General features: G+C 44.0%; 1 protein-coding gene across 2 annotated transcripts in view; it reads left to right on the plus strand.

Moving 5' to 3' along the window:
* The window catches only part of Csmd1 (CUB and Sushi multiple domains 1), a 1477900-nt gene that overhangs the window by 1066287 nt on the left and 384780 nt on the right, over positions 1–26833 (plus strand). For both annotated transcript variants that reach the window (XM_063234987.1, XM_063234988.1), the window contains exon 8: positions 16226–16313. In XM_063234987.1, the coding sequence (XP_063091057.1) occupies positions 16226–16313 (88 nt within the window). The remainder of the gene's footprint in view (positions 1–16225; positions 16314–26833) is intronic.

A 26833-nucleotide genomic window follows, 5' to 3' on the forward strand; every position in this document is an offset into this window, starting at 1 on the left:
CTTAGATTAGGAAATACTGTCTCTACAAAATTAGGATGGTACTTATTTAGTCACTAAAAAGAAAGCATGGTTTTTGTCAAATGAGCTGCCAGGACCACCCTCATCACACTGTGACACTGCTGTGCGCCATCTCGTCCTGGAATGGGAAGAGGACGGTGTTCTCTTTGGTCAGATTCTGTTCATGTCCTCTGGGGGATGTAGCATTCACTGACTTCCGAGTCTCACCCACTTTTCAAACTCGTCAGTCTAAGATGAAATAGAGCCCTGAAGAGGTCCTGTACCACCATGCCGCTGAGCTGCCTCCTGGGCCAGGCTGTGCATCGGAACCAGGGCTTCCAGGATCCTCTCACTGCGATGGTGAGTGCAGCTGTCTTGCACTCCGTACGCAATTTCAGCCTGTGTTTTGTTTGATATTTATCGGAAGAATGACGTTTGTTATGTATGATATTCTAGGATATGTCCTTAATTTCTTAAGTGATGAAAAATGAGATGTGTGTCTGGGGGTATAAGCAGCACACACCTAAACACCAGCACCCTGGGAAGCTGGGGCAGCAGGGGCAGAAGTTCAAGCTCAGCCTGAGCAATTTAGCATTCTTAGCGAGCACCTGCCTCAAAAAGTATAAAAGAGCTGGGGATTTGTGAAGGCCCTGGGTTCAATCTCTAGTACCACAAAGGACGAAAGACATGAAATATGTAAAAAGAAGAAGGAGGAGGAGGAGGAGGAGGAGGAGGAGGAGGAGGAGGAGGAGGAGGAGGAGGAGGAGGAGGAGAAGGAGAAGGAGAAGGAGAAGGAGAAGGAGAAGGAGAAGGAGAAGGAGAAGGAGAAGGAGAAGGAGAAGGAGAAGGAGAAGGAGAAGGAGAAGAGGAAGAAACAGCAGCAGCAGCTGTTACAAATATTAAATAAGTTAGTCATGGGGCTGCACCTGGTTCCCAGTTTAAAATTAAAATGACCAGCTCGGTCAGGGATTTAGCTCAGCAGCATGAGCACCTGCTTGGCAAGAACAAGGTTGCAAGTTCAATCCCAGGTATAAATAAATAAATAAAGACCAACTCATAGCAGACGAGCTTCCCTGAATTTTCCCAGAACTCTAAACCTCTGCTCCACCTGTTTCTCCAGCAGAGCCAGGCCAATACCTTCTCCAACTCCTGCACCCTTGGTGTCAGATGTCTTCTCAAGCTGCTACAGCTCTTTCTGCCCAGAAGTTACCTTGGCCAGTCCCTGACTCCATACACCCAGCCTCCAAATTCTGCTGCTCCAGCACCAGCCAGGGGCCAGTTTCCTTGGTCCCCACATCAGTCATTGGCTCAGATCTACAGGTTTCCAGCTGCTTCCCAAGCTCTGGGTTGATAGAAAATGCGTGGGACACAGAGTCCCTGCAGTCCTGAGCTTACACAGCAGCAGGAGGACAGGAAGTGATAGAAGATCCTGTTAACAGAGGCCAGCAGGTGTGGGCTGCCCAGGCAGGAATGACACTACATATGATGCCCGGTACAGGGGAAGAGATGGCTGGATAGGAACTGATCAGGAGCACTGGAAGCAGAAGAACAGTAGCCCTTGCTCAGTTGCAAGGTGGAACCAAGCATGGGCGCCATGAAATCCACCCAGGACTTCTTTGCATTCATCGTCATCTCCATGACCAGAGCCCATGTTTCTGGGACCGCCCTCCCCTGCTCCAGACTGATATCCAGCAGCACGGTGGCTGTCAGATGTAAGTGTGGAGGATGGAATGCTGGCATAGTCCTGGGGTACCAATGCTCAAGTGGTCCAGCTCTCATGTCTCAGCAAGTGAGGTGCTGCATCTGGTGGACTCTGGCGGAACTGGCTGCCTCACATTCCTGCAGGACCTGCTCCTCTACAGTCCCACCCTCAGCAGCACCTCGCTTGGTCAGACATGAGAGCTGGACCACTTGAGCATCTGTACCCCAGGACTATGCCAGCACTCTCCATCCTCCACGCTTACATCTGACACAGGAGTTGGTGCCTGTCCATCCAGATCCAGGGGCAGAGGAAGTCAGCCCTGCTCTCCATGTGCCTAGCCCGCCTTCCTCCCCCATGGCCCAGGGACAGGCAATGACCTCCTCCATGGGCGCCTGTGGGATCCAGAGTCCTGTCTGGTCCCCGCTTCCTCTCCAGCTTCTATGGGGTAGTAATTAGGATTCTCTCTGCTCTGTATACTCCTGTCTGCTGTGCTCACTCTGGCATCTGGCGGCTCCTGTGCAAGTTCTCCCCTTCTGGCTCAATGCCCAGGTCAGCCCAGGCAAGGTGGGGAGCCCTACTGCGATCCAAGCCGTTCCAGCAGCACCCAGCCCAGCTTGACAAGACTGCGCCTGTGGGCTGTTACTGCTGGGCCTCTTCTCCAGCAAGTGGACACCTCCCAGCTTGCACAGCTTCTGCCCTGAGCTCCCATCCAGCCACAGCAGAGGGAATGCTGAGAAACTAGGAGGAATTGGCCATGATTAACTTGTGATTTCTATTTTCAAGCGTTTCAATCAAAGTGATTTTGATTGCTCCAACATACAAAAATAATATGAATTTAGTTTCTGAATAAAAATGCTCAGCTTGTTCAGAAAATACGTTAACATCCCTTGCCAGTGTTTAAATATACTACAATAACACTACAGGAAACAAAGACAAATACTGCGAAAACAAAATGTCAAATCTCCTGCCTTTGGGTTAAGATGCGTGACTTTCTGTGCAGAGAGTTGTGTGGGAGTGGTGAGACAGTTCATTCTGAGTGCTCGAAGGAAAATTCCAAAGTCTGGTCTCGGATCCTTTCTTTTGCTATGCCAGGAACCTTTGTTTTTAAATGACAAGGGCTTGCCACATTCAGGATGATACAGTTACACTAGTATTCTTTCTGTGACTATGATGTGGAATTCCTGGCCTGCTGAATCTTTCATAAACTGCTCCTGTGTGTTGTAACCTCCCTGTGTGACATTTCCTTAAGGATAGGAGTTGCAGAAACAGAGGTGAAAGAAATCCCTGTGCAAATTTAGCCCTAGATGTGGGTAGAGGAAAAGGTAGGAATGGGCATTTCCAGCGAGTCTTTCTGTCATGGGTAGCATCGGGAGCTGTGTGAGTTCCCTGCCCCACTTTAGGTGCAGTGGTCAGCAAACACCTCTCCAGGCCAGGGTTGCCGGGCTAAGCCCACTGCCAGCGTGGGAAGCCACGAAGTTTTGGGCCTCTGTCCTTGTAACTGAAAGCATTCGCCTGAGTTATTTAACTTTACTCCACTAAGTATCTGTGACTTTTCTAGCACAAACCTTGTGCTTCATTTTCATCTCATTTTCCCTCACAGTGACCAGTAAATATGCTAAATGCATCCCTTTCCATTTCTGGCAGGACATTTTGTCCTTGGTGGGAATCATCACCTGGTGTGCACAAGGCCGCCCCACGCTCGGCCTTCACAGCCCGCAGCACTCACGGTGGGGTAGAGAGAGAAGCAATGAAAAACTAAGCTGGAAGCTCATGCCCAGTCTGCAGGGCTCCCAGGGGCCTCCCCACGCGCCTGCACATCTGCTCGGGTCTGGCCTGTGTGCCCCACAGGACCCCAGATTTGAACTCCAGGAAGGCGAGCTGCACACTCACGCTCCCAATTCCTCTTCTGTCGCCCTCCATCCCTTCCTTGCTGGACTCTGCTTGCTGTGTTGGTGGCAACTCGTTGCAGTCATACATGCCTTTGGGTCCCAGAGCCACTTAATGTCAATAGAGGGGAGAGCCTTCCCGTGGACACCAGGTCCCAAAGCTAGGAAGCCACGGTGGGCTCTGGGGCCCGGCTGCCATGGGCATGGCTGTGGGGAGTGCAGCCCAGGCGGGGCAGGCACAGGCGCTGCTTTCTGGGGGGGGCGGGCACCTCCTCTGCAAGCCAGGCAGCAGTTGTGTGCTCCGCCCTGGGCTTCTGCCTCTGTCCGCACCCCTGGACAGGGCAGAAGTGACCACATGGCATTATCCTTTACACTCTGGCTTGTTCACCAACTTTGTGTTTATCAGAACTAGAATTCTCCTGGAAATAAGCCTCGACAGCATGGCTAACTCAGTGTCCTTGACCTGCACTGTGTGTTAAGGGGTGGCCACTGTCAGGAGGAGGGACACTAGGGCAGGTCCCAGTGGCTTGCAGATGGTGCCCTGGGCATTGATGTCCTCAGGCAGGGGAGCACCAGGAAGGTATGGGCAGGAGAGCTCTGCTGCGCATTCACCTGGTGCTTCCTGTCTTACAAGAAATCTGTTTTACTGCAGAGCATAATGTTAATACTGATATTAAAAAAAAAAAAAGCCATAGCGAGCCTGTGTTAGCTGCTTTTCACTGGAATAAAACACCTAACACCAGCGATTTAAAGGTGGGCTTTACTTTGGCTGTGGTTTCTGAGGTCCATGTGGTTTCTGAGTCCATGGTCAGCTGCTCCAGGTGGGAATGGTGTAGCCGAAGGGCCAGGTGGAGAGCACCTGGACTACTCCTGGCAGACAGGAGAGGGAGAGGAGTACGGAGCAGGGACCAGCACGCCTTCCAGAACGGAGCGCAGAGACCTGCAGCCTCTGATATAAGTCCACCTCTGATGGGGACTTCTGGGGACACCTCAGACCTAAGCTGTGCAGCACATTAAATGTCCTAGCAGACAGGACAAGGGTGATGGACAGCCAAGAAATCGAAGAGTGTGACCCATACCCAAAGGCACTTCAACTGTTGGTCTGTATTTTATAAGATTTATGGTGTATTCCTTGGATTTAATCTCCTTATCACACTAATGTTTAGAAGCTTTTACATGGGAATTTATATCTGAGGAATGATATATGTAGTTTGAAATATACATGCACCCTGAAGAAATGCTCATTTTTCAAACATGTTAGGTTTACCTGACCACATTTCCTTGAAAGCCGGTCACTTGATGTTCAGAGTGGACTTTGAAATCACAGCCCCTGATACACATGTCAGCTGAATAAACAGGACCTGCCTGCGAGGCTGTCAACGTTCTTTCTTCATTTCTTAAATAGGAAAAATGTGTCTCACACAGTGGGGATTGAATTATGTAGTATGCACCACACATTATAGTAGGATTCCTCTGTTTTTAATTAGAGTTTCATAATTCCTCACACAAATTATGCATACTTTATAGGAGCAGGTAGAATATAATATCTGATTATTATTTTTCCTAAATTGTAGATAATAATTTGCTATGATTAGGAGAAGATTGAAAGCAGTCTGAGAAATTGAATTGAGGAGATGAGCAAGTATAATAATATGACTTTAAGTAACCTACATAGTTTTTCAGTGAAATTAGGACCTGCCATTTTAGGACTAGCAGTGCTATATCAGTGATTCTTTAAGTGGAAGTAACTTACTCCTTTACGCTTTGTGAAAATGAAATCCTTGCACATACTGTATCATTCATGCAGTGATTATTATTTCTGCAAAGTGTCTAAGATCTATGTATTTTCAAAATGACCATTAATAGCTAAAAAAAATGCTTTATCTCAGTTCCCGATTCGGTTCATTTTCTTTGTTAGTTTGTTGGTTTGAGTTTCTGAGACAAGCTCTCCATATGCAGTCCAAGCTAGCCTTGATCTCCCTGTGTGGCCTGGGCTGGCCATTAGCTCAGCATTCTCCTGCCTCAGCCTCATAAATATTGGTGCTATTCAGTATGCACCACTATGCCAGGCCTTTTCTCATTCTTGATTTCACATCTGAATAGTAATGTGGCGTTCAACTCTATTGAGAAACATCCTGAAATGATGAAATATCTAGAGTGACCAAATCGATTGGTTTTATCTATATAATACTAAACCATGTGCATCATAAAAATTCTCAAATGACTTAATATACTCTTTAATGTATAAAGTACTAAGCATTCTATGTTTTATATTGTGCTAAGCATTTTATTATATATTGTATTAACTAAAAATTAATAAGCTGTAATATAAAATATATGACAAACATTTATTTTGAAAGCATTATTAATAAAATTTTATACATGTAGTTATTATATGTTAACTTACATATTTATTTTTATGTATATAAATTTTAATCATTTTAATTACTTGCTTTGATCCCATTGTACTTAATACATAAAAAATAAATGCAAAAGTTTTACATAACATATATTTATCACTGTAATACATGCCAATGTCATTTGAATCCAGTATCAGAATGCTTAAGTAAACAATTCTGAAATCATTGGTAAACTGTAATCAGAAAGGAATTGTCCATGGTACTCATGCATATAATCAGTAGTTTGCAATTTTTAAAATCTGAGAATTGACAAATAGAGGTTTCCAATTTAATTACATTTAATGTGAAATATTGAAATATATGCCTTAATTTTATTTTACCTTGAGTGCAGTACTTTCTACAAAGTCTCCAGCCTTCTGGTCCCAGGCACAGCAACAAGGCTCTGTAGCTCTGTTATCAGGCCATCCTCCTGTTATCACAGTGACTCAAGTCCTGGGAGGCATCTCTCAGCACCCTGGGAACTCTTCCAAGCCTTCAGCCAGGGTCTTGCAGTGTCCACAGCATCTGGAGCCATAATGATCCCATGCCCCTGTGCTGGTGTGGCCCACAGCTCTTGTGGCAGCCAGCTCTCATCGAAGGCTTCATGATGCATGCTTCCTAGGGCCCTTGTAAAATCTTCTGGGGCATTAATTTTGTTCAGCTCATTAACTCTGATTTCATACCAGAATATGCTTATTTTTCACTCCGTGGGAATAGTGTATAAACATGTTGGTTTAATTTGAAGATATATAAAGAAAATGCTCCTTTCTGAGCACTCATTGCCATGGTGATTTGTCTGTCTGGAAGATGACTGTTACTATCAGGGCCCTCGTAAAATAACCTACGTCATTTTCCCTCAAATAGCAAATCAGCCCAAGGAGCTGGCTGTGCTGGAAAGAAACTTCTAAAAGTCCACCAAGCAGTCCCTACATGTTCTGCAAGAAACAGTCACTAATTCTTTTTAGATCCTCACGAATGTAGTTGAGAGAAACACATTAGAACTTAAAATATATTTTTAGAAAATACATTGCTATAAGCTATAGAGAGCCCTTGAGCCCTTGGAATCAGAACTAGAGGTCAAGGAGTAAAATTCAGATGCAAAATTAAAGCAGTGGGCACTCAGCAGGTGGCATTTCCTAAGCAGCCCAATAAGATGAGTAGGAGGAGGTGTCAGACGGAAATGTCCAGCGTGGACACGAGGCTGGTGCCAGGAAATCCGGCCTCACACAGCCACAGCCAGGTAGCGGTGGTTAGCTTGGCTGGGGTCCATTGACATGAAGCCCTGAACCAAGTCCAGAAGTGCAGTGAGTTCCATGGGAAGCTGTTGTTTACAACTCCAAATATCATAAATTTGGGGATACAACGAATTTATAAAAAACGTAGCGTGAGAATGTCAACAGTTCTTATTCACACAGAACTCTCCACTACCACCAGGACTGGAAACTTCGCCTTGAGCCATTTTTAAAAGTTTGTCTTTTAGGACAGGATCTCACTGGGCCCCTAAGCTGCCCAGGCTGGGCTTGAACTTGCAGTTCTGTCTCAGCTTCCTAGAGTGCTGGGGTGACAAGCTTAAACCACCATGCCTGTCCGTTATGCAGCTTTTAAACATTTGCTTACTCTTGAGAGCTAAAAATCAACCAGTGCGAGAGACATCTAATATTCAATAGAAGCAGAAGCCATATAAAAAATTCTTCTATCTATGTGGAAGTGTCCCATGTGAAAGACTAAGTCAAACTAATCTTGTGGTATCTTTATGAAAACAAAATTATTACAGTGGCAAATGCTCTTCTGTGAGGAGGGCTGGCGTGGGCAAGGCTTTTTCTTGCTCAGGTAAAACCTCTTGAAAACCTCAGAGGGGAGATGCATCAAAAATAGTGCTTTTCATTTTGGTGAGGAAATCCTGAGCCTATTAAATGTGAAGGAAAATGTCAGTGTTGATTTATTTCAAATCAAATGCAGCAGCCACATGGAATTCTGTCGTATCCCCAAACGCGTCCCTGGGAAAGGCTTGTCACTCACCAAAAGGTCACAGGTGGACAGATGCTGCTCCTCGGAAGTGCCAGCCAGAATGTGTTCAGGAAGCAGCGATCCCGATCATTACCTTCTGCAACCAACATCCTACATCCCCTCTCTGGAGGTTTCAGAGGCTGAGAATTTGTCTAAAAGTTGATCCAGCTGAAATCCATCCGTAGGTCCCTGAAGAAATAAGGCTCAATTCTAAAGTCAAGCAATAAATCCCAGGAACCATCACGTTAAGCAGTAAGAGCTTATTAAAATGGCTCTGACTTTAGGCTATTTATTTCAAATATGAAGCAAAGTTTAACTCCAAATGACCTCTCCAGGGGGTTTAGCATTTCAGATACTTGGTAGCTCCAGTTATTGAAGGTGGGGTTTGTCCACCTGGGGATGCACTTGGAGCCTGACTCTTTAAAAGAAGGAAAATCCCTACCAGATGCTTTAACTAAAACCTCGCGGTCTGGACCATCTGGCTTGCTGGGTACACCTTTGTTTGTGAATGCAAATGAAAATGTATTTCTGCTTCCACTTTGAGCCTTAGATCCTTTTTATTGCTAAATAAATTTTATGAAAAAAGTATGCTTATTATAAACAGGATTTTTTTTCCTATTCTTTAGATTGTGTCTTCACTCAGCTGTTAGTTTTTTGGTTTTTTTTTTTTTTTTTTTTTTTTTCTCTGTGAAGACTTTTACTTGGATTTAATTGCATTTGTTGATTGTGGGTATTGGTAGGGTCCTATTCAGAAGCCTTCCCCATGCCTAAGCCTGTGCCTCTGCCTTCAAGAGTTTTACTTATTTTAACTTCCAACAGACTGGGAATTTCATTTTTAATGTCCAGGTCTTCCACTGGTTTTGATTTGGTTTAGTGTGAAGTGGGAGAGATGGTGTGCATTCAGTCTTCTTCATATGAATAGCTGGTTTCCTATTTACTGCAGAGGTGCTCTTTCCTCCAGTGGTTTTGGCCCTTTGTCTAAGACCAGAGAGATGAATGTGCCTGCACTGGGTTCTGCACCCTTTTTGTTCAGTTATCTGTATGTATTTTGGGGGCCAGTATCGTGCAGTTTTTATCATTGTAACTTTATTATGTAACTTTAAATCTGGTATTGTCATATCTCTTGCTTTTGATTTGTTGCCCAGGATTGCTTTTGTAATTCTGGGTCTTTTCTGATTCCCTATAAATATCAGGATTTTTTTTCCTAGTCTTGTGAAGAAGGCTGTTGGTAGTCAGATTGGAACTGAATTAAATCCATATCTCATTTCGGAGTCTGAGTAATGTCGCTGTTCTGATGATACTTTTCTGTCCCTCTAGGTGCTGTCTTTCCATTTTATGATATCCTCAGTTTTTTTCAGAGTACCATTTTTTTTTTCTTTTGGTAGAGGTCTTTCACTTCCTTGATTAGGTGAATTTCTATATATTCAATTTTTTCCAAGCAACTGTGAGTGAGAATCTTCTCCTGATTTATTTCCCAGTGGCTTCTTTGTTGGTGTCCAGGAATCTATTGATTGCTGTGTGCTGCTTTTGTATCCTGCTGTGTTGCTGAGTTTGTTAATTTTAAGTGCCATTTTTTGGTTCGACTTCTCCTTTTATTTCTTTCTTTCTTTATGTTTGCTTGATTGTTCTGGCTAAGGTTTCAAGCACTATAGTGAACAGAGCTGGTGGATTGAATACCATGTCTTCTTGCTGATTTTAGATAAAACTTTTCAGTGTTTCTCCATTTAGTGTTTGCCATCACTGGCCTGTGTCAGTTGGAGGTAAAAACTTCTGTATCTATTTTATTCAGGGCTCTCATCAGTGAGTGGGTGTTGGATTTTATAAAGGCCTTTTCTGCATCTGTGAGATGGTCACTCAGTCTTTGAACTTGCTTCTGTTTCTGTGGCGTATTCCATGCGGTGACTCACACATGTTGTAGCACCCCTGCATTCCGGGAGAAAGCCAACCTGGTCACGCTGTGTGGTCTTCGTATGCACATTCTGTTTGCCTTTATCTTGTGCGAATCTGTAGACCTCTGTTCACCAAGGAGATTAGCCTATAGTTTCCTCTTCCATTAAATTCCCACCCAGTGGTACCAGGGTCACGCTAGCTTCCAGCAATGAGCCTGTGGTGCCTCCCTTCCTTCCAGTTCTCCGGGTGAGCTACAGGGCCACTGGCATTTGATCTTCCCTGAGTGCTGGTAGAGTTACTGGTAGAGTGAAACCATCAGGTTCATCGGTAGGGTTTTTATTATTGTTTCCAGTTCACTGCCTTTTCTTTCTTTATTTTTAGCATTTACACTTTCTTGGCTCAATTTTGGTAAGTTATATATGTTTAAGAATTCCTCCATTTCTTCTAGATTATCCAATTCATTGGAGCATAGGTTTTTGAAATAATTTCATATAATCCTCTGAGTTTCAGCATTGCCCCTTATGATTTCACCTTTATCATGTAAATTTTATTCATCTGAGAAGGGATTAATATCTGCAAAATAAAAAGGACTAAAAAATTAGGACCCCATGAAAGATCCAAGTAAAAATGGACAATTGAAACAAATGGACAAAGAAGGAAAATGAAATATAAAGGCCAATAAACACATGAAAATATGGCCCATAGAGAAGCTCTAACTGAAACAGCTTCACGACTCCATCTTACTCAGCAAATATTAGTTGTCTGGAGGAAAACATCAAGTGCTGGTGAAACTACAGGGAAAATGACCCCTACTTCAGTGCTGGTGGGAATGTAAACCTGTGCAACCACTGTGCAAAACTGCAGATTCCTCAAAATCTAAAGCTTAGAACTGCATTTGACTTGGCTCTATCCCCTCTTGGTGTCCGTCCTAAAGAGGTCGTGACATCCCTGCCAGTGGTCACTCACACCCAGGTTTATAGCAGCACAGCTCCTACAATTTTTGTATGTGGGTACCAGGAGTCAAACTCAGGACCCCATGCTTGCCAGGCAGGCGCTGCACTGCTGATCTGTTTCCAGCCCCAGCAGCACAACTCCTGATAGGTAAATCTAGGGAACTCCCTGTGTGTCCACTGACAGAGGAATGAGTAAGAAAATATGGTGCGTATGAGAACACGGAGTACTACACAGGCACAAAAGCGGGTCACTGTGAATCACTTCCGGGAAAATTAACACACTTGACATGAAATTAAAAGACACAGAAAGCTACATGTAGCATAATTTCTTTTATATGAGGGGTCAAAATATAAGTAGCTGAAAGATCAAGATAAAAGATAGATAAATGTAAACTGCGAGGTAGACTTTGTGGAGAGGTGAAGGGGATCTTGTATTGGAGGAAGACAGGAGAGAGAAAAAGAGAAGCTAAAAGGATCAAAATGTACTATGTGTATGTACAAATTCATTCCTAGATGAGTATATGTATCCTATATCACAGATATATACCAAAAAAAGGATGACCACAGAAATAATATATAATAAAACAAACATTTAAAAGAAAATTAAAAATGTAAGATTGTAAATTCTTCCCTTAATTGCCAACTTCTATGATGTAATTTCTTTCTTGGCCTAATGTAAAATTTGCTTTAGTTAATTCATTATAGTGTAAAAATTATACACACAGATATGCGTAAAACTTTATTTGTGCAGTTCTAAAAATTTAGTGTATGCATCTATTAGCTGCATAAGTGTCGGGTCATAGGTATATACAAAGCTTGCTAAATATGTTTTATAGATTTCCAAGGTGTTTTCTGATTTTTGTGTCCATAAGGTCTATGAGAGACCAAAGAGTAAGCAGCAATCTTCTACATTTTGCTGAATAACTTTTCTTTACTTGCCTCTTTCAGTATTTACGTAGAAATAGTATAAATTGAATTCTTTAATGTTTACTATATTAAGTGTGTTATCTTCATTTAAAATATATTTTTCACTTCTAAAACAATCAAACTTGTTAACCAAGACCTTACTTAGTTTCCACAGCCTATGAGACTAACATGTCCCCAGGCCACTGCGGGACATGTAGGAAGAGACTGGGTTTTGCTGTCCACTGTGTCATAGCCTGGTCTCAGGTTGTTTTGTCTTTGTTTTCCAGTAAGATGGCTTTAATATTAACACATAATGGAGGAGTTGCATACATTAGATGCAAAAACATATGTAAGTGAAACTTGAGTCTCTAGCAAACTGTGTGTGTTCAGTTTCTTCACGGTTGTCAGCAGAATCAGTGTGAGCAGCCTGCCTGTAATCACCGCGGTCACCTCACTGGGGAAGCCCCACCTCCTGGAAGGCGCAGGCTGTGCTTCCCTCAGCACGGCGAGGGGCTCCCACTTCCACTGTCCCCTCACCTGCTGCCTTCATGGTGGGGCCCAGCCAGCAGTTTGCTCTGAATGAAGCCAGCCTTGCGTTTCATGTGTTTTACGAGATTGGAAAATAGGAAGGTCAGCAGAATCCTGGCTAAATGTCACTAAGCCCAGCATCTCCCCGCTCTTGACAGTGTTCCTCTTTGGCCCTGGGGACACTGTGTGACGGGGACTGATCAGCAAGCACGGCTTTCACTGCAGCCTCACTCTGCAAAGGGCTCACTCACCCACAATGTGGACCCCACAGGCAGTGGGGGTTTTGCTTTTTACTGTTTTCTTGTCCATGTCCTGTTTGTCACCTGTGCTCGCACCATCTGGTCGCAGTAACCACTCATCTCTGCTTGGGACAGTCACCCTGACTTTGAGTTTTAAGTCTCTTCCTTTTCTGACATCTTCTGCCATCTCTAGTCCTGCAAGTGCCGTCTAATGCAATTCGTCTTTTCACAGAATTCCGGCTGCCCGTCTGTTCCTCCATAGGCAGGTGATTTGGCCTTTCTCCTTAACAGGAGCCACAATGTTTTAGCCAAACTTAAATAGATGCAATCCTCCAGTTTCTCTCTTTCTCCTCACTATGATTCCGTGTGACAAAACACACGGCAAAAAGTACAAATGAACCTTTTTAACACCTTGCTGTTATGATGAAGACCAGTCTGAGTTCTACTGGATAGTGATATAAGAACACTCAGGTATACAACTTCCGGCCATACACCAGTGGAAACTGTTTCCCTTGAGGGAACTGAGTCACCTGGATGGTGCTATCAGAGAGAAGCAGGTGGAAATGACACTCTGCACCATAGTTAGAATTACTAAGTCTAAGTGTATCTCAGAGATCAATCTTTATAGCATTGCTGATAGAAAACTGCCTGTTCACGGGAGCTTCATTCCAGCACATGACACAGATCACAGAGCCACAGGGTCAGAGAAGAGCTGTCAGATTTGTGGTGCTTCTATATGTGTGTTTTCACCTTTATACATTGATGGTCACACACTAGATTTGTATTCATCTCCATGTAATGTCTGTCTCTACATGTCTGTCCAAGTCTGCACTTACATTTCTCTGTCTCCATATATGTGCCTGTCCATGTCTCTATCTATGTTTCTGTCTTTCTCTCCACATATCTATGGGGGAAGATATAAAATACACAGGTGGTTGGTCAGTTACCTGTCTGACCATTTATAAAACACCAAGGGGATATACATATATATTTATATGGAAATATGTGTATATTTACATGGAAATATATTAAATGATGTATGTTTATGTGGACATATATTCACATGGAGATATCTATATCCATGAAGAGTGAAGGAAATATAAGGTATATACAATACAGAATTCTGCAATTTTAACATTCTAAAGTTACAATTCAGAGGCATCAGCCATATTTGCATTATTATGCATCTGCCATCACCACTCATCTCTAGGTATCTTCATCATACCCAGCCAAAGCCCTGCACCCAAACATCTACATGGTTTCTCTTTTCACTTCGTCTCATTCTAGAAACCAGTGTCTTCCCTTCTGGCTCCGCAGATCTGATGCACTCTCATTTCCACCTCTGTGTGTCTCCAGATCTATAGTGAGTCTCTAGTGAATGCCATGGACTTGGATCTTTCTGGGCACAGGTTTAGCATTTAAGCCAATTTGCCTCTCTGACTTTCAGCTAAGGAGTGCCTTACGTCCCTAGCTGCCATAGCAAAGTGTCACAGACCCCATGGCTTGGAAAATAGGTATTTATTTGTCACCACTTTGGAAGTTGTAGGTCTACAATGTTGGCAAGGCTGGTTTCTTCTGCAGCATATCCCTGACCTGGTGGTGGTCACATGGCTGAGTACTCAGGTGGTTTCTCTTCTGTGAGCCCAGGACATCGAGGTCTCTGATAAAGTCACCAACCCTCAGGTACTTGGGTGAACCCTGTCAGCTTGACTTTAACTGAATTTCACTTCAAGGGTCTTGGTGTGAATACAGGCACACCCCAAAGACCAAAGTTAATTTGACTCAGCCTGCAACTGGGAGCTCAGCCCTCTGTAATTTCTCTAGTGGTCAGGGAGGCGGACCTCCCTGGCCTGTTGTCTCTCAGTGTCTCTGCCTGGCACTTTGTCTCTTCATTGGTGATTTAGTTGTCATTGTTTCAAAATAGCACATCATGGTCTCTTTTTTCTTTTTTTGTCTTTTTTAGAGACGGGGTCTTGCTATGCAGTTCAGACTAGCCTTGAGCTCACTTTGTAGCCCAGGCTGGTCTCAAATTCACAAGGATCCTCCCACCTCAGCCTCCTGAGAGTGCTGGGATTACAGGCATGAGCCACCACACCCGGCTATGTCTCTTTCATTTTTATGCAAATTCTATAGATACTTTCTTTGCAGTTGCCTTGGAAATTACATATAACATCCTAAATTATGACATTTTAAATTAACCCTAACAACTTTAATCAGATACCAAAATGTTACTCTTTACCTCATCACTTTATTGGCATTGACGTTATAAATTTCAACTCTGTATTATGCTTCTATTAATATAAATAATAGAAGCATAAATAATATAAAATAAATAATATAAAATATAATTTTATGTATTCATCTTTTAAATACATTAAAGAGAAAGTGGATCTTAAAGCAAAATTGGTATAACACTACTTTCATTCTTTTCCATGTATTTAGTTTTACAGGAAATCTTTCAGTTTTGATGTAGTTTTGGGTTACTGTTTGATGTTCCTTTGATGTGAAGAGTCTCCAGCATTCCTTCTGTAGACTAGGTCTACTGACAGTGACTCGCTCTCCTTTTGATGGAAAATACCTTGAAGTCTTCCTCAGTTGCAAGGAAGTTTTGCAGGTATAGAATTCTCAGTTAGCAGTTCTTCTCTTTCAGCATTTGGATCTGTCAGCCCACCGCCTTCGGAAGTGCACAATTTCTGCTGAGAAATCTGCTGCTAATCTTCAGCATTCCTAGTTTGTGACTTGTTCTTCTCTTTCCTCGGTCAAGATTCTTCCTCTTTGTCTTTCAACAATTTGATTAGAATGTGTGTTATTGTAGCTCTCTTCCTTTATCCTTTTCACATGGGGTTTGTTGAGTGTCTTGAATTTATATATCCTTTTCACCTGCAAGTAGTGTAACTGCCTATTTTGAATGTCTTTAAACTACTGTAATTATATGGATTACCGCACTGCATGCTCCGAGTAGCTACTTCACGGGTCGATTTTCTGCCTCATTGACACCGGAGAGAATCCAGATTCTCAGTGTGCCTCTCCCAGTGCACCCACACAGTGGCTTCTGTCCTTGGATTCCAGTGATGGCATCCCAGTGGGCATGAGCAGGTTGAAAGGAGGGCTATTCTCTGTTGGCACAGAATGAGGTTCTCAGAAGCACCCAGGGTGTCCCCACCCTCAACTGACTCAAGTTACACTCCTTCTCTGAAGCACATTTCCTGAAGAACAGAGGGGATTGCCTGGGCTGAGTGATACAAATGAGGTGATGAGGAAAGACACAGGAGTGGCAGCCCCCCATCTACTCAGAAGCAGGTCCTTCCGCAGGTTTGTCTGAGCTGGAGAAGACTCCAGCAGAAAGACTGGCTCCTCATGGGAGAGATTCAGAAGTAAGTGAGCGCACATGTACAAACAGACACTCCCTACTCTTAGTTCCATACTAAGTGCATTTCACGTTTAGACCATCAGGAGCAGTTCCATTCACAATCTCTGTCACACAGATCTCACTGGGCACTTGGCATGTGTATTCCTACCCACAGGGCATGGATGAGGGCTATTTCTTCTCTGAGCATTGGCTACTTCTCCCATCAGATCAGTACTTGTGTCTTAGTTCTTAAAGAAATCAGGCATTCATTCATAATGAACAAGGAACTGACTATGTCTCCTGTGAATTTACTCAGCATGTTTTTCCAACAATCAAGCAATATTCTAACCCTGTACCTCTCTGTTACAGTGAGTCAAGGAGGCGTCTCTTCAGCGTCTGACATGTGCCCAGACCCGGGGATTCCAGAGAATGGCAGAAGAGTGGGCTCTGACTTCAGGTAGGAGGCCCAGTGAGCTGGCTTTGGGAAGACTGTGTTTGCCAACTTAGGCTGCATGCAGTCCTGTCTGCCAGTATCGTTCAGCCTTTGGCCTCTTGGTTTCGAGATGTAACTTATCAGCAATGGTGCAGCTACATTATTTGTAGAACTTTAAGATACAGTGCAAATAATTCCAGATACTCCAGAACTGATGCCTTTCAGTACAGCAGCTAATATTAAAGCTTTAAATGTATGGAACAAAATTGGTCTGCAGAGATATTTTTCCTATTTTTATGCTGTCATCTGATATTTTAATGCTTTTAATGTTTAAGAAATAAATCGGGCAAAATGTAATTATAGCCTTCTAATTATTTCATTAAATAACCTTTTAATATGACAAATGGTAGTTCCAGTGGACTGCAATTTATTCAGAAAATGCTGTGAATTGCTTTAGTCAGATTAGTGAGAACCAGAGGCTGGGGGTGGTTTCTGCTTACAATTCTCATTTGATGGTGATAGTGTCGTGACAGTGGGCTTTGCATTTCTCACTTCATGTGTGCTGCTTTACAAAACAGACTAATGACGAGAGTGAGCAGAAAGATCACAAATAAAAGGGCAAAAGATGGATGTTCTCCTGGGGACAATTTCACCATTTTAAAAACAGACATGGGGAACTTGAGTGCAGAGAATTGTGCCTGATAAAGGGGGGAGATGAGAAGGAATGTGGTGATTGATAGTGTGGGGTGGGACAGGAGAGTGCTATTTAGTAACAGGAGGATTTGCTAAAGGGAACAGTGAGGAAATACTGTTGACCTTGGTGTGGCTGTCAGGAAGCTGTGCCTGTGAATCAAGATTCTGCTGCCAATAATGTGATGCTATAGATTGGGGCCCCTTATAAAGAAGCAAGTTTACTCCTGCTCATGGTTCTGGAGGTGCAGGGGCGGCTTTAGATGGTGGCGTCTTGTCCACTGCAGGGCATCACACCGCAGGAGATGGGAGTGTTTGTGCCCCTGCTCTCTGTTCCATTTACAAAGCTGCAAGGGTTCAACAATGGGCTTCCTAGTCAGTTACCATACTCAATGCCAATCCCTTCCCAGGGGCCCTGCCTCTAAACCATAGTAGGATTAATTTCTGTCCTCTTATTCCCCACCAACAATCCAGTGTCAGCACCTGTGGCCTTAGAGCACACTTCAGCTGCATCTGAGCCACGGCCCTGTAAGCAGCACCCTGATCATACCAGCTTCCACAGCCACCAGCTGGCTCCCATGTACGGAGCAATCCATGGTTTTGCTCAAATCCCCTTGAGACAGCTTGAGCTGGGGACTCTTATGCAAGTGATTTATAATTTTTTGAAAGGTGTTCTCTAGAGGAGAATCAGAAAGTTGAGAGAACAGGAGCAGAATGCCACAGAGAAGCCGGATTTCACTAGGGCTGGCTTCTAAGACTCGAGTGCATGGAACAGGAAGGACCCACATTATTCTGATTATTTTGGACTTCTTTTTGTTTATATTTGTCTAGTTCCTTAAGATTAAAGCTGCAATCAGTGATTAAGGCCATTGTTTTGTTTTTTTAAGGAGAATGGTTAGGGCTATGAATTTCCCTCTGATAACTGCTTTGGTGCCCTTCTGGGAACTTGGATATGTTGCTGGGGTTTTGTTGCTGCTATTGCTGTTTTAGTTTTAGTTTTCACGCAGTTCAAACTACATTCCATCTCCCTTTATATTTCCTCTTCGGTTCCATAGAGAGTGTACAAGTGTTCTGTTTAACTTCCAAATGTCTGAGAATTTCTCCAAGGATTACTGTGGTTAGACAATGCACTTTGTATGACTCAAATCTATTCAAATTTGCTGAGGACTGCTTCATGGCAGAGAATATGCTATACCTTGTTAAATGTCCTTTGTGACTTTGAAAAGAACCCATATAGTACTGTTGAGAAAAATGTTCTTTAAGTGTCTATTAAGTCACAGCTACTACTCAGGTCCTCCAAGATGAGATTATTGTCTTTTCTGATTTTGTTCCATCTGTTCTGAGGATGGATGTGCATAAATCTTCAGCTAGAATTGTGGGCTTGTCTATTTGTCATTGCATCTTCATCAATCTAAGCTTCATATACTTTGAAACTCTGTTAATGTATTAAAAATTAGTATGTGTCTTAGTCACTTTTCTCATTGTCAAGACAAAATACCTACACCCAGAATTAAAGGGGAAAAGGTTTATTTAGCTCACAATTTGCAGAGGTTTCAGTCCAAAGTAAGCTGGCTCCAGGGCAGAATGACATAGTGGAGGAGAACTGCAAAGGAGAAACAGTTCATGGAGTTCATAGCAAGCAGAAGCAAGTGAGCAAGGGGCGATTATATTCCTCCTAACCCTTATATCTTATCCATGGTTCTCAGGGTGGGTAATACTCATACATTTAGTCCTTGGGCCCTTGATCCTAGCATTGCACCATGAATCAACCTCAGGGTCTCACACTCTACATCCACCCATCTCTGCAAAAGTCCCACCTATGACCATGCAAAGCTTTGGGGGTACATCTAGACCCAAGCCATAACACTGTGCTTTTGTTGTTAAATTCAGAGCCTTTATGTTATCAAATACCCCCTTTTCCCTTGGTAATATTCTTGATAATGTTACAAATTATCTTATCAGAAAAATCTTCGAAGCATATTGAGAAACTGTCAAACTCATGGTGGCAGACACAAATTTCAAAAATTTCTAATTTTTATCACAAAACACTAATGTCACTGACTATAAATTGTGTCACCTTCTTTGAAGTAAAAGATGGATTCATTCATTTTTAAGAAACTATCAGACAAATTCTCAAATCTTAGCAATGATAGACAATCTTTTAAATAAAGACGTATTCAGTGGGGAGAAAAGCAGCTATTTTTTTCTCACAAATTAGATATTGTAGAGTTTTCCCCCAGGCATCCCTGAGACCGCACAGTGCACTGCAGTGGCTTCCTGTCCTCACACATGAGGTGGTGTTCAAACCAAACCCAGTTCCTGCTTCCTCAAAGATCTTCAGCAGCTCTTGCTCTGCCAAGCAGAAAGCTGTCACCTGGCTGTGGTTAGCAACCTCCCGCTGTTCCCAGCCAGCATCACTTTCACAACACTGGTGTAAAGAATTACACAGTGAAAAATCAGGGCAGCCTCTGTGCTACTGTGGCCATAATTTTCATACCTTTGTTCTTACGGTGCTTTGAGACTGTGCTCTCAGGAGTCAGGGACTGCACTTGGGAAGAGACTCACCTGGTAGGCAAGCTGCCTATTGTTAGCATCCAGCAGACAAGGAGTGAAAAGGAAAAGCCTACTCAGCGTTTGCTGCACTGTCACTCTGTACTGAGGCTGGCTTGGGTTGAGTGCTATCCATGCTGGCAGGGATCTGACCTTGGGACAGCAGAGTGACATGGGCATTAGATGTGCATGGTCTATATGCACTCGCTAATTGAACCCACTATTTCCTCTGACAGTGGAACAAAGGTGGGTCTGCATGCAAATGCTTGGAACACCCCTGGTACATGTGCCAAATATTCCTCAGGTGGGACCACATGAGAGCATCCCTGGCACGTGATGAGTTCCCAGCAGGAGTTTATGTTTATCACCACAGGAGGATACTGTTAATTGCTTACCATGTTTCTGAGATTGTTTTTAATGAAAACTCATTCAATTCTTTCTAAATTCTTATAATAAAAGCTAATGACTAACATATAATCCATGCTAATGACCGACATGGTCAAGATGAGTGGGTAAATTCATTTGCTTTTAGTACTGTAATTATATGTAATTTAGGACTATTTTCTGTGAAAAAAAGCTCACTTTATTAAGTTGGTAAAATATTCCTCATCCCATTTTATTTGTATTGCTATTGTTTCCTGGAAATCTTTTTTCTCCATGGGCAATCTAAAGATTAACCCCTGTGTTATCTATAAAGTATTCAAAGTAAATGAAGTGTAAAACACAGAGCGTTCTTATTCAAATTCAAATTCAATTCAGTTTAAGGACAGTGTTCTGATGGTATTCTAAACTGTCCTCTGAACCACTGTTTAAAAGACAGTAATTCCCTGGAACTGAGTATTTCTCAGTAAGATGGATGGTAAATCAGACACAATATATGAAGGAGGAGGATTCACTGGGGCTGGGGAGTTCATAGACGAAGCCTGATATCCATCAGTCTATTTCGTATGCAACCATGCACAGTCCAAGGAGATATAATTACCTCCCTTTACAAGCAGAACTACTGAAGCCCAGAGCATTGCCCCCAAGACCCCTTGTGATATAGGGAAACAAAACTCCCAACCTACTTTATCAGGTACGAGTTCATGTTCTCTAAAATTGAAGAATGAATTTTAGGAACAACAGAGGTTAAGAGCAGAATATATTTATTGAGAGAAAGAAAGCCTCTGTCTGAGAGAGATAGAAGGGGTCCCAAGCAGGTTGCTAGGGACTCTGTCTTTTCTAGAGACTTTTATAGAGTAAAATCATGGAGTGAGATGGGTTCAAAGTGGGGAAAAAGGGAACTCAAAAGGTGGGCATAAGGTAGGACAGAACTATAGTTAGCCAATAAGATTAATTGTTCAGGTAAAAGTGATTAAATAGGGGACAAGTGGGGAAGTAAGTCATGTGGAAAGTGGATATGCTTATGGAGCAGTGATTCTTGTGTAGGGGTTGGAATAGTGACTCCTGACTTCCTCAGGGTGATAGAGACCTATATGGAATCCCAATCCTTAGGGTATGGGTGCATTTGTTTGATCTTTTGTCTTGAGGCAGGCCCACAATAGGGTTCTGTCTCCCCTACACTTGTAAGGTTTCTGGGATTATGTACTGGCTCCTGGGGGACCCAGCCCTGTCTCACAGCCTGTAATATCTCTAACTAACTCAGCAGCTGTAACCCCTATGCCTAGGCAGGGCTGGGCTAGAGCTCAAGACTGTGCTGGCTCCCGAGGACATGGATGGACTGTACCAAGAATAATTTTATGTCTTTGGGTCTTCCACTTTCATGCCTGACCACTGGATAGGGTGTCAGCCTGTGGACTCCCCAAAGTGGAGGGCGACAAGTCCAGAGGAGTTCGGAGTCCATGTGAGCTCGGCTTCTAAGCTATGTGACTTCCAAGCTGTCTGCTATGCAGACAGCTGCTTGGGTTAAACTGACCATAAAGGTGGGTGTCACGTTCACTTGGCTGGGGTCCACACTGCAACCGATTCTTTATGTATGTAATTTCTAATCCTGAAATCTATCCTTAAGCCAGGGGTAGCAGGTTAGGCCTTTCATCCTAGCACTCTGAGAGGCCGAGACAGGAAAAGTGCACAGCTATTTCCCACCTTGCTCACCAGCGCCCCCAAGCTCCTGTAGAAGCAGATGCCTGGCTACCCCAAATGGGGTCAGCCTGCTTCAGGGTGCTCCTGGGCTGCCCCTGGGCTGCAAATTCTTTGTGAAGCAGAGCTTGTGCCCACCTGGTCCCTCAGCGCCCACTCTCACTCAGCCTCTCCTCCCCGTACTGCAAATGCCCTCCTGAGAGAACCTAGTGTTTGCGGTGCTAATGATTCTGTCATCTTGGGAAATCATGAGGTCCTGAAGCAAAGGGGCCAGGCCTTATTGATGTTATTTCTTATTACTCTGCCCAGCTTAGGGCAGACACTTTTCCTGTCGAATTGGATTAAATTCAAGCTAACAAGTCTGTCCCTAGGGTTATAAAATCAGAGCCTCATTAGTACTTTCCAAAGCCAATTCAGTTCATCAGTGCTGGTCAGAAAATGTATGAACAACTGTTTGGGAGAGACATGATCTGTGGCAAAATGGGGAGGTAGAGGCAGGAAGAAGAATAGTCATGACATAAAACTAAATGTTTAAGCTCTGTCACTGGCGCCCGCTTGGAGCCCATCCTGCCGAGGGCCATCACTCTGGTGGACCAGCATTTCTTTCTGCTCCATTCAGGTATTTTCATTTTATTTTGCAAATGTGATGTATGGTGATGTCAAATGAAATTATTTATCATTAAATGGAAGGAGAAACCGAGGTGCACGTGGGAAAACTCATATAATCGGGGAGAAGCAAACAGCTCAGCGATCCACATCTCCTGATGGATGCCGCTTGCTGTGTTTTCACACTGGGTTGTCGCCCTTCTCTTGGAGCACAGGGCTTATCCATCATCCGTTAAACAGGTGGCGTCCAGTTCAGTGGCAGCTGAGCTTCCTGCTTCTCTTTAGGTAAAGGCTGGAATATTTCATTCACTGGTCATGCACCACACACACATAAATGCAGAGCTCTTTGTGCTTAGCTCCATCCTTCTGTCTAGACCTGTTTGGATGGCTTGGTCATTTCTCTGTCAAGCTGGATGATCCCCCATAATCAGAAGCAGAGACTGACACTCAGTGTCTGTGCCCTCCTCCCACTGTGCCCCTGCACTCTCATTTGCTCCCAGAACCCTCTTGTTTGGTTCCCAGAGTGCAGTGCCTTCTTCAGTCCTACAGAGCAGTGCTGACCCACATGACCTGGGTTCCTCCTCCTGTGGCTGCTGCCCCGGGTCACATCCAGTCTGGTTTCCCCTCCTCAGGACCACTGAGCTGTCCTTGAACATCCCAGCACTGAGCACCTCTGGGAATGATATGCCCTACTCCACTCACCATCTCATCCCGGTTCATCTGGCGCAGGTTGGTTCCTGACATCCGCACACAGTGAGCGCCATGGGCAAGGACTTTGCCATTCATTGTCACATCACTAGTGCCTGGCAATGTCTGGCCCAAAGCATTTATTAATTAACTGTCAAATAATCTTTTTTTAACCTTTTTTTTTTGCTGGTACTGGGGATTGAATTCAGGCTTGGTGCATTCTAGGTGAAAGGTTCTTGCCCTCGCACTGTACAGTTATGGTGGCAGTCTAATGTGGTGGAAGGCCTACCACTTCCTGCTTCTTCCTCAGCCCTAATTGCAACTCTCCTTCCTGTTTGCACACACAGAGAATTCCAATTGGTTCTTCACACATCATCAATGCCTGCCCCATTAGAGGGCACTTCCAATCGGAGGTCATATAACCCTGTGCCTCTCTGTATCTGGGCAAAGGAGCCAGCCCAGCCACCATAGTTTGCGTGCACCTTTCCACATCCTCAACTCAATATACCTGTTCATTCTGTACCTTTTGCTTCTCTATTGCATCAGAATACTCTAACATTCAGCAAGCCCTCTGCCGCTGAACTACATCCCCAGCCCTATTTTTACTTTTCTTTAGGAAAAAAAATATTTTTACACTATGTAAGGCAATGATAACGTTGCCTGGATACGCAGAGTTTTGATTTATACATAAGTAAATTTTCAGAAAGACACTGCTCGAATAAGAAGCTATTGGTTTTCATTCCATGTCCAGAATTAGGCAGGGAGGCTTAGTATGTGCTGGATCATACATGCACATCACTGCTCTTCTTTATAATCAGAAGAAAGTATGGGTGCTGGTATTGCTCCCTTAAGACATTTCTGTTGTTGCCTGTCAATTTAAATTTACTAGTAAAATAAGCTTCTGCAGTTTAGAAGTGAGGCTGTATTGGATGTTTTCCTGTTAGCTTTATCTTTCTGAGGTTTCATTAATAAAATTTGGTAACTTCACTAGAAGCCACAGAAAAGGCTGAGCACACATGGGCTCCCTTGTCAGAAGCATGTAGCTCCTTGTGGGGTGCAGTTCTCTCCCAGGAGCTTAACTGGGAGTCCAGGAGACATCTGTCTGTTCTCAGAGCCCAGCCATTCCCTGTTTCTGTGGCCAGCTCTGGCTCCCTGGCTGGCTTCCTTGCCCCTCAGCTGCATGGCAGTGAGGTACAGGAGGCACCTACCGCAAGTTTGTGGTCACCTCTGCTCACATGGCAGCAGGAACCTCGTGGGAGACCATCCTGGGACCCAAAAGAAGCCTGAGGCTGGGCCCACGCTCTGCACCCTGACCCGAAGGCAGGCATGGAGCCCTGAGGCTCACCACCACTGAGGTTCGGAACTGGCCTGAGAAGAGGGTCTGAGGGTCACTGCTGCTCTCCCAAAGATTCCTGGCTGGGTGACCAACAGGGTACCGCCCTCATTCCCTCCTTCACCCCGTTCAAACTTGTACTTCCCTTTGCAAAAGGGCACAGCGTGGATGGTGCAGATTTTATTTATCTCGCTAAAGCTGATTCCAAAAAGACTCCTCTGGAGAGGACTTGGGAATACTCTCCTCCATCTCCCACAGTCTTCTCAGTACTCAAGATAGCATTTCATCAAAGTAAAATATCCACTTAAATAATTGTGGAGAACTGGAGAGCTGGGAAAATAGATCACTGATATTTAAGCATATATTAACTTGTTAAAATGTGGACAGGGTCACTGATGAATAAATTCACTGCATATAATCATTGCATAGTGACTATAATATTGATCTTAAAATAACCTTCTTACCATGAGTTCTTTATTGCTTGGGTCTTTGTCTGCAAAAGAACGGGTTGGAACAGAAGATACAATTGCTCACTGGCCGCGCCGTGATGCAAAGATCAGTGCTGAATCACGTTTTTGTCATCATCAGCTTTAGAATAGGACCAGGCAGGAGTTGTGGTTGCATTCAGTGTACTGCAGACTCTGAGGCCAAAGCAGGAGGTGAGGAGATCACCGCCAACCTCAAAACAGTACCAAGTGAAAGAATTTTCTGGTGCAATAGAAAAGCAAAAGTACAAAATGAACAGGTTTATTGAGATGAGGACACGGGAAGGAGCACATGACTCATGGTGGCTGCGCTGTCTCCTTCCATCAGAATGTGGGGTGTAGGTCGTAGGTAACCTCTGAGCAGGGATGGTACTTAGGGTGGGCATTGAGGATGGGTGAGGAGCTGATTGGAGTTTTCTTCACATGCAAACAAGAAGGGAAGTTGCAGTTAAGGCTGAGGAAGAAGCAGGAAGTGGTAGGCTTTCCCACCTTGGCCCTCCACCACGTTAGACCACCGCCATAACAGTATAGTAATGTATACTAGAGCAAAACTCTTTCACCAAGCCTCCTAGTTAAATAGCCACCAATGCCTTTGTTTGGGGCCACATTCCCTGCTCTCTAAGGCTTGGACTCCTTTAAAAATGCCTCAGGATCTCAGGTTACTTCATTTCCTTTCACTCTGTGCCTCCATCAGAGAGGAGTGGAAGAGAGGAAGGGAGGGAACTTTTGTCCTCCTTGATCTACACTGAGCGGGAGATAGTATGACTTTCCTGGGCTTCTAACACTTCCATTAGCCACATTCCTCTCCCTCCAAATAATCTAACTGCTCAACAGATGTGGACTGGGCATTAGGAGGCTTTAAAACTCGAAACTGTAGTAAAATGTGTATAGCATAACATTCATCCTCTTCATTTGTGGCGTGTGATCCGGGACATTGAGTTAATTTGCATCATTGCAGGATCCTCACAACTATGTGAATCCAAAACTGTTTTCACCTGTTAAACCAGAAGCTGCACCCACAGGGACTCCTGTCCACACCTCCCTGCCACCCCCATGAGACCTTCTGCCTTGTAAATGTGACTGCACAGGGGCCTTGGCCTTCAGGTGTTTAAAGCTGTCTCCTTTGCTTCTTAATTATTGGCAAGGTTCACAGCACTGGACTCTAAAGGGACTTCCACGTCTCACAGATATGACCTTCATGCTTGTGTGCACACGTGTTTGTGTGCCTGCATGCAAGTGTGTGTGTTCCACCCTTCCCCCGTGCTGGCTCCGCTGTGGTACCACCTCAGGGTCTCCCCTCTAGCAGGGCTTCGCTGTGGTGGGGTCAACGTCAAAGTCTTACTTTGGGGGAAAAGCACCATGGCGTGACTCCAATTTATTTCCCATAGTGATTTCTCTTAAGTTTTCTCTGAGGGCCAAGTGAGTCATTTTCTCACTGATACCCCCAGGCAGTGCCCTGACTCTTGGAGAGAATTCCCCGCCCAGGAGCTCCTGGGGCTGCCCTGCAGGAAGGGCTGGAGCCCAGGAGTGAGAGGTGGCAAAACCAGGTGCATTTCCTGCTGTCCTGAGGCCCTGGTTCTGTTTCACCTGCAGAGTGAGAAGCCCAGCACTTGGTGTGTATTCTTTAGCACCTGATGTCAGGTGTGAGGAGATCTTGCGTGGAGATTAAGGCTTGAGGGAATGTCTGAAGAAGGTGAACAGTGCTGGCTGTGGTCCCCAGTTTCTCCCCCAACCTTTCCTTGCTTGGATGAAATTCATTTTTTTGTTGTTGTTGTTGTTAAAAAGTTGCTGTTTTAATATTTAGATTTTTGATGCATTTTGACTTTGGTGTATAGTAATAGACATGGGTCTAGTTTCAGTCTTCGGTATGCAGAAAGCCAGTTTTTCCCACACCACTTGTTAAAGAAGCTCTTTCTGCCAATGAGTATGTTTGGCCCCTTTGTCAAAGATGAGGTGCCTGTGTTTGTGTTGTGTCTTGCATCTTCTATTCTGTTCCATTGATCTTCAGGTCTGTATTTTTGTTTTTGCCAGTGCCATGCTGATTTTATGACAATAGCTTTGTAGTATAACTTCAAGTCAGGGACTGTAATGTCTCCTGCCTTGCCTCTGTTGCC

The sequence above is a fragment of the Cavia porcellus genome, unplaced genomic scaffold (genome assembly GCF_034190915.1).
Source record: "Cavia porcellus strain 051 isolate PalLab524CR breed Dunkin Hartley unplaced genomic scaffold, mCavPor4.1 scaffold_24, whole genome shotgun sequence".
Classification (NCBI taxonomy): Eukaryota; Metazoa; Chordata; class Mammalia; order Rodentia; family Caviidae; genus Cavia; species Cavia porcellus.